At 31.6% G+C, this 12,637-nt stretch overlaps 1 protein-coding gene across 3 annotated transcripts; it reads right to left on the bottom strand.

Annotated features, from left to right (window-relative positions):
• Positions 1-1,397: 1,397 nt before the first annotated feature.
• LOC113862610 (homeobox-leucine zipper protein ATHB-14-like) lies at positions 1,398-6,889 on the bottom strand. 3 transcript variants are annotated; one of them, XM_027495687.1, is made up of 18 exons: positions 6,309-6,889; positions 5,709-5,868; positions 5,496-5,611; positions 5,308-5,398; positions 5,080-5,175; positions 4,877-4,990; positions 4,712-4,795; positions 4,443-4,598; positions 4,277-4,351; positions 4,081-4,187; positions 3,720-3,909; positions 3,415-3,603; positions 3,249-3,329; positions 3,000-3,134; positions 2,465-2,790; positions 2,165-2,276; positions 1,935-2,084; positions 1,398-1,776 (listed from the first exon to the last, which is right to left on the bottom strand). In XM_027495687.1, exons 1-18 carry the CDS (start codon positions 6,518-6,520, stop codon positions 1,630-1,632), a joined length of 2,541 nt encoding a protein of 846 aa, XP_027351488.1. In that variant the 5' UTR covers positions 6,521-6,889; the 3' UTR covers positions 1,398-1,629. The 3 variants fall into 3 exon arrangements, 2 of the variants coding, with proteins under 2 accessions (XP_027351488.1, XP_027351493.1); XR_003504459.1 differs by having other exon boundaries at positions 1,460-1,776; positions 2,165-2,289; positions 6,309-6,866; XM_027495692.1 differs by having other exon boundaries at positions 1,630-1,776; positions 1,935-2,093; positions 2,177-2,276; positions 6,309-6,866.
• Between the last annotated feature and the right edge of the window lie 5,748 nt (positions 6,890-12,637).

Genomic DNA, 12,637 nt, shown 5'->3' on the forward strand with positions numbered 1-12,637 from the left:
GGCAGCATCTTCACCAGATTCAAACCCATCATAGTAATTGTTCCTTAGATTTTATCGTTTTCTCCCTTATCATCATATCCTCAGAAATAAAGATTAGAACTCTTCATACACCTTTGCCCCTCTTATTCTTTCTTCCACCCACATGAAAGATCTTGTTGAATGACAAGGGAGAAATCTATTATTGTGACTCTTGATGCCCTAGCACGTTCTTTGGATAACACTAGGCATGAGAGAGCACTTTGGTACATATTATGTACTTTCTTCTTTGGTCAAAGATTATGTATTTCGCATTATTCGGTTAGGTAATTTTAATTAATTGTCACGTGAAAATGTATCGAGAATATCACTGCGATTAATACGGGATACATTTTAGATCAAATAATTAAGTTCTAAAGAAGGGACTTGAAACTAGTCTTTAGCTTAAAATTAAACTAGATACACGTGCCTTTCAGCCTATCACTTCGAAATTAGGAAGGATTAACCTTAAGTCATAGTGCTTTAGTAAAAGCAAAAAAATTTGTTAGCAGTAATTTTAAATTCAAAGGAATCTATAGTGTTTACATTTATTCATTTACCTGTTTTGTTACAAATCCCCCCAAAAAAAACACCATTAAAAAAAAGCATAAAATTGTTCAAGATCATTTGATCAAGTGCAAAAAAAGTTTAAATAACCAACATATAAAATTTTATTATTATTTTATTACAAGGTAAAGAAAGAAATGAAAGGATCGAAAACAATTCAACGAAGAACGTAAAAATCTAGAGTTATATCAAGTCATTATTACTACAAATTTGTGCCGCAGCAAGGTAAAAGCTCTTTTAGACAATTATCATTTTTTACAACAAAATCTTGCTTTATAACTCAATAATCGAAGGACCACATAATTGCACACACAACAAAAAAAAACAGAGAACTTCAATATATGTATAATTGTATTATATCATCGAAGCAGATAGTTTCGACTCAAACCCATGAACCACATAGTACACGTCTGAATAGGACCAAGCAATGCCACTCGGGGTCATTCTTCTCTTATATTAAAAATAGTTACACATTAGATAAAATACAAACTTAAAAAGGACCTATGGTCAGAAAAGAGTGTTCTTCCCAAAAGTTGCTTTAAGTCTTAAAAGACATCGTCATCATAGATTCAAATTTATACAAAATACACATTGTTAAATATTATTTCCGAAAAATTCCATATTAAGACCTCGGCTGTTCCAAGTTGAAACCAAGGCACACAAATTAGCTTTAGAAGCAAGCAAAACATCATGATGACCATCGTGGTTTGTGAAGGATAAAAAAAAGACACTCTTGCACCCCCATTATAATATCAATCACAATGTCCCAATAGAAGAAACAAACAAAAACCGACAAGATAAAATTAATCTTTTCGCCAGGATGAAAATTTTTCAAGTAAAACGATGGGGATATCAAGTGTTGAGATTGAGAATTCACCAAATCAACTAGGAATTTTATATAGCGATAAAGTAAAACATAATTCATCAGGCATAAAAGAAAAGCTGACATTAGTACATTTGTCTGTGATAGTATCATCTGGTAATTAAGTACTGAATATATAAATTAGTAGAGATAATAAAACAAGTATCTTGATGGTGATTCACAGATCAAACAAAAGACCAGTTCATGAACATGAAGGCTAGGCAGTGATTAGAATCATCATCATTGAGGACTTTCCATGCAATGGCTTGCTCATAGGATACTGGCCTATTCATGCTGGATACACATATCCCTGTCGGCAGATATGCAAATCCCTGAAAACAAATGGAAAAAGATAGAGAATACTGCATTAGATAATTTAGACATGAGCATATTTTGTTACATATGCAACGCAAAACATGATTTAGAAACATGTCCATGGACTAGGAGCATAAACTAACCCAAAAAAAAGTGTAATTTACTTGTAAGTTACCTGTTGCATTATCTTGGAGAACTCAGAGCAAAGAACCTTCCTGCCAGATTCATCAAGAACTTTATCAAGCATTATATCTTGAAGGGCAACCAAAGTAGTCTCAAGCATGTCTAGTCCAGCCTGGTTTGCGAAGGTGAATACTGGAGATGCCTGCAAGAACTACACAAGTCAGTAGACTACTCAATGGGTAGATTATTTTTGGCAAATGAAAGAGCAATGCAAGTGATTACATTTGTTTTCACAGAACAACACATAATTGCATCAGAATGGTGCCAAAGTTGCTTCAAGATTGCATCACCAGCCGTGGACTCAACTCTAAAAAGTTCTGTGCCAGTGTGGATCCTGGAAGAAAACACTGTATTCCGTCAGACTTACAATTAAGAAGGATGATACTCTTCTACTGAAAGGTCAAATGAATAACTCTAGAAAATCTCGTTTCCAAAAAGCAAGCAATAATGATTTATTCTCGTAGCTAACAACTAAACTACAGAAAATAATAGATTTGAAGTCAAAGTTAACAGAAGACATACCGGTAGCTTCTACAGATCCAACGTGCTAAAGTAAGAGCTTCTGGTGAACCAGGAAGCGACTTTGGCCCAGGCTGGGCACTGAGCCTTGAAGGGGCAATTGCCATGGCAACCCTTTGAACAGATCCCACAACACTACGCACATACTGGCGAGCCATGGCAGCCACATTGTCCCGCAAATGGTTTTCAAAGGTAAATTGGAATGCAATAGTAAGGACCGATCTAAGGTTGTAGCCATTCAAATCAGCTTCACCAGCTGGACGAGCATTGCCAGACCCAACCTCAAGCGTTGATGCCAAATCCAAGGTTCTAGTCGTAGCTGGACCATCCTGAAATGCATGGGAAACAAAAACAAGACATTCAGTAAGCCAACACATACCAAATGTCCCAGCATTTGTAAGAAAGTCTTGGCATGAGCTAGCTTAAACCAAATTCTGGAACTTGGGCCTGCCATTAAAATAAGATGCTGAACAGGTTTCATGACCACCAAGTTCCAGCAAAAGTTACACCAAACAAGTTACTGAAAAGAATCACTTACTGTTTTGGGATCCAATGGAATGACACGAAAACCAGAAGGCAGTAAAAGAGCATCATCTGCAAATGATTCATCAATAGGTGCAAACACAAGCTGAGCACATGCACCAATTGCATTTTCATCGACTCCACTGCACAGCTGCCACATCAAGTTTTGTAATAAAAACATCAACAAGAATTATTCACAGCAACAGCAACTCCGTACATAGATAAACCATACAGAGAGAGAACCTAAATTTACATATAGTTATACCTGCAATAGAAACATATCCCGTGCCAACGCAACATCCTCAGGCGAAAATGCATGACCCTCTATGCGAACCACCTCCAGGAACTGCACAATTTGCAGCATGTTACAATTTCATAAATACTATGGAAATACAAAATGAAGATCATCATATAGTTAAGAAGATATATACCTCCTCATGCTCAATAGTGTGAGCAAGTGGTAAAATGACCTGGCTGCTGGGGAAGCCACCGGGTCTTGCACAAGGAATTGCATAGGGACTAGCCTTAAGGCATGCAGCTGAGTATGCATCAACCCCATAATCAGCCCACTCTGAACGATGCTCCCTCAAAAATCGAACAAGCAAAGCAGGAGGAACATTCTGTAGACAACCATTGTAAAACATATATTGTCATGAAAATCTGGCAAATGCTTAGCACTGCATGGCATTGGTCAATATTATGCTCAAGTTCATGCAGTGGGTTGCATCTCAAGTACCTGCAGGAGCATTGATGCCTTGGCACACAAGACCCCACCTCCAAATGCAGGGAACATTGATGAATTGTAATTGGACCCCAAATATTTATTTGGAGACGAGTTTATGGCTATAGTCACATCTTCCACCCCGTCAGTACCCAACAGTGACCAACCATCATCCACAAACCCATTCACAGCATCATTAAATCCCCTAAAAAAATTGAATTTCAACAAAATCATGGTCATTACAGAAGATGATGTTTAAGAACACACTTGAAATTTAGTAAGAATATGAACAATTAAACCAAAGTAACTGTCGCATACCCATTCAATTACTCAAATGCGCAATGCGTTTAAGGATACAAGTATACTATGGCCTTACCTGCAAAGTCTTTGACTGAATGTCCTCAAGACAGCAGGCTGGCGTCCCCCACCATACTGAATCTCTCCGCTTGATTCTTGTGCTATTTGTCTTATATGTTGCAAGGCCTGTCGAGCAAATATACAAGGTTCAATATTATTTTTGGCAAAGTTAAACGTGCAAGATAAATTTAACTAGCAATCAATCTTTATCTTACAGCAATAGTCAGTTTCTGAGCCAAGATTTTGGATGATTCATAGAGGGGCCTCAGTACTTCAGGAACACTCCAGACCTGCATGCAAAGATAACATAATGAAGCTAAGGGCTAAGAGCTTTCACAGTTTAAAAGTTTCAAAAAGATTTCAATAGTAACTTGGTCTTACATCTAAATCAATATGATCAACAATATGAATAATGGATCCACCACCCTCGCATGGTCGAATTAGATAACCACTAGGAAGCATTTCAGCTCTCACAAATGTTGAAGAAGGAGGGCCTTTGGGGCCACCAGTTGAAGTAGTCAACGATCTCTCACATATCTACCAGCAAGATAATGTCAATTAGTTTCAAACTCTCCAGAGTTAATCGATTAAAACAAATCATATCTTAACTTAAGAAGAAGAAAAAACATAATAGGCTAGATTCTTAGTACCACAAGACTTCCATCTTCCAGACTTGAAGTGTATCGTAAGGTCCAGAAGTCCCGTGCTGCTGCCAACGTTGTAGGCGCATATGTCTGGGCAAAAGCTTGCACATCAACAAAACAGGCTAGGAATCAAACACAAATAATTCAAACTGCAGAAAATAGGCACAGTACCTGCATGTACATGAGCTCAATTGTGCCCCCATTTCCTGTGGGGACTATGCTCAACACATCAACGCATCGGCAGTCACGATACCACGACGGCCGATCTTTAAGAATCTCAGCAACCTAACATAATTAGTCACACAAAATTAAGAGAAACATAATTTCATTGTTCAGTATGTAGAAAACAAACCAACATGGAGACATAAGCATACCTTCGTGGGCTCTAGACTCACAAGGCCGCAGGCTCGTGCCGCTACCCCACTACAGTTGCGGGAAACAGCAACGATTCCAATCGAATCCGGACCAGGCTACACAAAGCAGAATGCATAACACGTTACAAGGACAATAACAACATGAAACATTAACATAAACGAACTAATGATTACAAACATGTACAAGAAACAACCATTTAGGAATCAAGATTGTAGAATAGGCCATACCTTCATCCCAATCATCTGGACCCAGTCGACAGCAGTTCCAGTAGCCTTGGAAAGGAACTCTGCCAGGGTCTCCTCAGCGATGGCGAGAAGACTAATACAACAACATCTTAGTATCATATGATGGTACAATCATGAAAACATTGAAATGGAAATGAATAGCATTACTTGAGGATATAGATGTTACTTACCCAGCTGGGTTGTTGGCATCCCTCTGAGGATGCTGAGGTGTTGGGTTTTGCTGTTGGTTCTGACCACTCATTACCACAGACTCACAGCTATTATCTGTGGTGGTAGCAGCAGAAGCCTATTCACAAAACAGCACATGAAAATGAGACTTGGTACCAAAAAATGGTGCATCAAAAAACACTTTTGGATATCAGAAAAAACGAAAGGGGCCTCACAGTCTGTATCTGTTGCTTCATATATCCATTTTCGTAAACCAGATGTGAGACCTGCTTCTGCAAACGGTCATTCTCTTCCATCAACAGCTTGTTCATTGCAGTCAGCTTTCTATTCACTGTCTGCAACCGAGAAGCTTCCTTCCTCTGCTTCTCACGACATCTACACAAAAATTTCACCATTGTTTTGTAAGAGAAAATGAAGCTCATTCTTTTAGGCTAAAACTGCATTTACCACTCAATGATGCATGATAGGAATTACTTGTTCAGTTCCTCAACTACGTTGGAATTTGGAAGGAACAAGCAAGCTGTATAATAATTTAGATAATGAAAGACATACTAGGAACAAATAAAACTTTTGACTAAGATCGTTAACCAAAAGAAAAGCATTGTTTAGGATATGTTGCTATCAGACCAAAAATTTCTTTTTCCATATAAAAGACTTGGAAAATAATCAGAGATTCAGACAAATACAAGTTACTTTCTTTCATTGAGATATAATAAAAAAAAGGTGAAGATGAAGACAACCCACAAGAGAGAAAAAAAAGACTGGATTTTGACATTTGGGTTTGAGAACCATTGTTGCATTATTGAAAGAGTCACCTTCGGTTTTGAAACCAAACTTTGATCTGTTTGGGTTCAATATTGGAGAGTATTGGACACTCTCTGATGAGTTGTTGTCTCCTCAAAGAACTTGGCTTTGGGCATTCTGCATAGACCCTTTCCAAAGCCTCAACTTGCTCAGGTGTATACCTCACATACTTACTAGAATCCATCTGGTTGTTGGATGAGTCCTTGTGCATAGAAAGTGCCATAACAGTAATACAACCAGCAATACACAAAGTGTTAAAATGAGAGCGAGAAAGAAACTAGTTTGTTCCTTCTTCTTCACTGTTGTTGTTGGTTGTCTCGGGCAGGCTCTCTTCTCCAAGAGAGCCTCCACTCTCCTTCATTAGATGCTTCTCAGTTCCCTCAAGTCCCAACTTGAAAGAGAGCTTCAAGGGCAAGGCTACACTACACTGGTCTTTATCCCCCACACACCAATATCGAGATTGTAAGAGATAGGGAGAAAGAGAGAGAAGCCACCCACAGAAAGAGATGGAACAACAAGAGCTGAGGAAGAAAGAAGGAATGTGTTGTGAGTGTTTATGTATTGTCTCTGTATATAAAAAAATATCATATTCTAATATATAGTAACATAACATAAAATAAATATGATATATTACTGTAATAATATATGATAAGAATTGGCTACGTGGCTCTATAGAAAGCAAATAGAAAAAACAAAGAAACTTACATCCAGTATTACATGGATTTTTTTTAATAAAATTAAAATTTTATATTTTTAATGTATGTCGACTTTTAATTTAAATTGATAATATAATTAAATTTTATCACAAACAAACTATCAATGGTTAATTAAAAACCCTTCCTTTAATTTGTGGCTGATCTTTTCAGTAGTTACTGTGTGATGCGAAAATGAAAAGCAAGAAAGGAAATTAAAAAAGACAATATATAGAGAGATATAAATGAGAGGACAGCACAAGAGCACAACAGATACGATTTTTGACGAATGAGTTTGCTGTTAGTATTTGTTAAGTAGCCTCTTTCTCTCTCTGTGTGCAGGAAAAAGATATAGCAGGCACCCCAACAGTGCACTCTTTCTCTCTCTTCATCAACGTATGTTTCAAATTCAATGGTGATGATGATATTGATATGTTAATGCGATGCATGCATGAATGTGTACATGTATATGATGGATGACTTAAGGAGAGAGAGAGAGAGTACATACGTAAGTTGAGTGAAGTTAGAGAGACAAGAAAGAGGGACAAATATTTGGTATGGCATTTGATTGCTGGGGGAAAATGTTAGCAGAATCCCATAAATTTGGCTTCCCTTTGATTTTCTTTTTTTAAGTATTTGTACTTTAGCTACTTATTATTTATTGTTGCTCATGCACCTTACTTAAGTTTTTATCATCAACCAATTTTTATTTCAGTGTATGTACCATATAAATGGACTATCCGTAAAAAAATGACAATCAATTATAAATAATCATTGTTATAATTAATGAGATTAAATAAGTTTTGATTGTCATTATAAAAAAAAAGTTTTGATTGTTGATATGATAGGCAAAAGTAATTTTTAAATAATTTATTTTACTTGGACTGTCTAAAAAGTAATTTTTATGGTAAATTGCAAAAAGAATATGTATGACAAATGTTAATAAAAAGTTTATATTAGTTATTCGGCTCTTTTAGAGTGGTAGTATATCTAAAGTAAGTAAATAAGTTATGTTTGCTGTCAAATTTGAAGTGTTTAAATTCAGTAGATTGTTAGGATAGCAAAATTTGATATTATCAACTAAGTATATAATATTTTCAAGTATTGTTTTTAAAATGTTTATTATAAAATTTAATATTTTAAAGATATGATAATTATGCTCTAACAGTAGTTATTTTTCTTGGTAATTATTGTTCATCAATATTTTTGTTATTTTAAGCATTTTTTAACACCTTTAAATGTTAATTTAAAAAATAATAGACTAAATAAAAAGTGTAGGACATTTAAGATGGTAAAAAAACAAATAAAATCACTTATCTAACAAACCTAGTATGTAATATTAACAAAATAGCTAAATAACAATAATATTTTATAAAATTCTATAAACAAATAACTATCTAAATAAACTTGTAATATAAGGACACAAAAAAGGTGAACCTTAACTGATTTATATACATTATTTATGATCATTGGCTCGTACCTTTGTTTCCCTACTGTGTTTGTGTATGAATAAAGTTAGTTTAAAATTTAAAATAGTAACGTTTACATGGTAAATAAATTAATATTAATCAATATTTTTGTGAATAAAATTTAATTAAATATAAACTAATCACCTCATTCTTCACAAAATTCACATTTTCATTTCAAAGTTTACTTCATATATCTCAAATTTGGAACAGTACATCAGTTTTTATACCAACCTGCATATATATTATCACATAATATCTTATACTTTTTAAAATCTATTTGTAACTGCTTTTCTATGTTAAAAATTAAATAAGCAAACAGCTCCAATTAACGGTGAGAACATCGTTTGAATTATATATATCAGGGAGGACTGATTTGTTCCATTAACTTAAATGTTAATTTTGATGAGTTTAGATTTTAAATATTAGATAAGTATATTTTGAGAATGAGTTTAGAGACTCGATTCGATGTTATATATATAAAAGTTATATTTTTAAAAATAACTATGTATCAATAAATTGTTTATAATGTTTATTAAAAATTATTTTGTATATCATAATATTATTTATTTTGAGTTATATTATAAAATATATTTTAATTTTATATTTTATTAACTCTAATTCAGTTTTGACGATTACAAGTTGAGTTAATTCAATTCTACGCAATATTGCATCTTTATTTGATCGGATTTAAGTTTTAATAAAATGATCTTATAAAAATTTAAGTTAAGGAAGGAGATAGATAAACTCATTTCAACCTGTTATATGTATGTTAGACTGTAAAAAAAGATATTATATTTATTAAAAAAAGGGAGGAAGGGAAGAGCTATGTTCCCTTTAACTTTTCTATAACTAAATATATATAAAAGCATGTTATAATTAATTTTACTAAATAATTGTAAAAATTTCCATTCCTAATACTCAATTAAAATCAAACTATAATATATTTCTTTTATATTGATAACTTATTAGAATTTAAATAATTTTCAGAAAGGTGTGATTGAATTGTGTATTAGTCTACTAGAACAGTGATACTTTTATTTTCTATTGGAATTTTCGATTGCATTCGTATAAGAAAATCAGATGAATTACATGGTTAATAATTATTTTACATCTTATATTGCTAGATGTAATTTATTTGTGGCATAACGTTATTTGATAAGTTAAATCAACCTGAAGTAGTCTAGTAATAAATTTAATGTATATTCGATTTCAACAACACTAGGTAAACCAACATAACAATTAACAAGTATATATGAAGCTTCTTGAATTCAAAGCTCAACATTAGCGGCATAATCGACAGGTTGTTATTTTATTAAAATTATGCAAGATTTAGAATTTAAACATGCGAGAGCTATTTTTTATTGTTTTAAAAACATGTTCACTAATTTCAATAAATTTATAATTGTTTTTTACTTGAACTTTTAAGTTTATAAAATAAATTCTTATAAGATAAAATTTTCTGTACAAAATACAAGAGAAACAATAATTTTATTATAATACATATTCACAAAACTAAAAATGATGATTGAAAGTTAAGTTGAAGCAAAATTGACAGCACAAATATGATTAGCAGTAAAAGTGGGTTTTAAACTTAAAAGGGTTTTTCTTTATGTTTATTTTTCAAACATCGATCATTCCTTATCTCAAAATTTTGAGCCATGATAAAAAATTGAATAGACACCCACCACCACTAAGTATAACGAGTGGGTTTGAAAGGTATTTAGTGGATGTTTGTTAAATGCAATATTAAACCAATTAATTACAAAAAATAAAAAGTTGAAAAAAATCTTTAAAATTATATAAAATATTTCCATCAACCTCTGCAAAACACTTACACTTGCATGTTTATATTAATCACGGGTTTGACTTGATTTGAATTCTAAACAATCACATGTAATTATGATCGATAATGTGTTTGAAATTGACGCGAGGAACATTATTCTATGGAAACTACTGCAAATTGTTGAATTAAAACAATGTGTATAGGGAAAAGGGGGAAAATGAAAAAGAAAATCGTCACTGAGCTTAGTGATATGTAAATCACAGTCTTGTCACCGAAAATCTTATCGTAAGTGGAATAATTAACACTAATGGATCAAAAGAAGTAAATGATGGTTTTTCTAGTATTAATTTGAATATTTAGTGTGTCCTGAATGCTATGAACTTAGTTAACCGGAAGGATTAATTGAACCATGTTAAATAAATTTGTAGCAGAGTCAGCGAAGAGCACTAAGAAATGTTTTTCATATGATTTTAGTCTTTGCTGTGACTTCTGAATTGCATGCATGCACCCACCACTCATTTCTAAGTCAACTTTGAATACTTACCGTGCAAATGGTGCAAAACACAACTTCGTTAAGTTCTAATTAATTTGAAACTGTCAAATTACTGATACGAATCAATCATTAAATATATACGTTTGATATTATATGATATATTAAATAATAAATTAATACAAATTACTAATTAAAAATAGTTACAGAAAAAATTTAAAGGAATATTATATATATATATTATGCCAAAACTGTTTATAATAAATAATTAAATAATAACATATACATATATAATTCATATTTGACTTTTTTATATTTTTTAAATATTTCAGGATTAGTTTCAAAACGTAAATAAAAATAATAATAATTAAAAGTTGGTTTAAATTTGCCCAACAACATGACTCACACTCAATATTACTTTTCTCTGATAAATAATAATAATTATTTATCACCTTTTTATTTTATAAATTTGTGATTTGCCTAAACCGAATAACCGATGACTTGACTAGTTCTTGATTATATCGATAAATCTAATTTTTAAACTGTGATTCAAATTGAGTTTAAGATCGAGAGATTTTGTTTGTAGTAATAATAGCAATAATACTGATAATATTATCAATTTAAATGTTATATAATTTAGTTTCTCGATATATCATAATGACTTATTTTAAATTCAGGAAAAAAGCGTACACTTAACCATGCTTTAATTTTATTGTCAATATATTTTTTTTTTAAATTTTATTTTGAAAAACTATTGAATTGAAGGTTTTTTTCCTCTAATAAAATAAACTAATGCAAATGTTTCGTTGATTTGAGTGAGGAAAATCCATTATTTCATGACAAAAATTTATATACAATTCAATATTTTGTTGCATCTCATGAAATATATATATATAGAGAGAGAAATAGATCTATTTTTATTATTTTTTTACATACTTTTTAAATAACTTTTCAACTATTAAAAATGAATCTTATCCTATATATATATAAAGGATAAAAATAATAATAAATATAATGGATAAAATGATAATTATGAAAATGATTTGAGTCTTGTTCTTGATAATGACTTATTAGTCTTGTTAAAAAGAGGGGAAAAAAATGCAAATAGAACCGTTAATCAATTATATGGTCATCGTGTCTTTTTCTTTTCAGTAAGACATGTTGAGGAAAGGATTGTGATCTATTAAAAAGGGAGAAACGGATAAATAAAACTATAAAGAGAGTGTTAAAATTAGAATGAAAAAAATAAAATAGTGAAATATTGAACTGGTTATTATTCTATTTTTTTTTTAATTCGCATTGTAAGGCAATCCTTATTTCACTATTCTTCCGTTGGATGTAAAGAAAATGTATGGAAATAAAGCCTGTGTAATAATTTTAAGGTGAAAAGAATAATTTCCATAATTTGTTGCTTATCGTTTATAGGAAGAAAAGAAATAGTATCAATGAGGTCTTCATTAAATTGTGTGGGGGAGAGAGCCAGTGTTTTTTTTTTTTTTTTTTTTACATTTTCAATTTTAGTTTATTTTAATGTTTAAATAATTTTTAAAATTGTATAAAAACATTAAATAATCTATATAAATAAAAATGTTATATTAAATGTTTTAAGTTTTTTATTAAGTTAATTTTATTATTATTATCAAATATTTCTGTTCAGTCTATTTATTTCTTAATACTCATCTAAATAAGTAGGGAGTTTTTTTTTTTTTTTTTTCATTTCTATCCATCCAAACAACATAAATGATCATTCACTCTATTTACTTTACTTTTCATCTTTTGAATTATTTTTTTTTTATTTTATCCCTTGTCCAAACACAATCTTACAGTTATTTTTGTTGCCCACTCAAAATGGAAATAAATAATTTATTGATTATTGCTTCGCATGAAAAATCATTATTTAGAACTA

The sequence above is a fragment of the Abrus precatorius genome, unplaced genomic scaffold (assembly GCF_003935025.1).
Source record: "Abrus precatorius isolate BTA unplaced genomic scaffold, Abrus_2018 Scaffold10, whole genome shotgun sequence".
NCBI lineage: Eukaryota > Viridiplantae > Streptophyta > Magnoliopsida > Fabales > Fabaceae > Abrus > Abrus precatorius.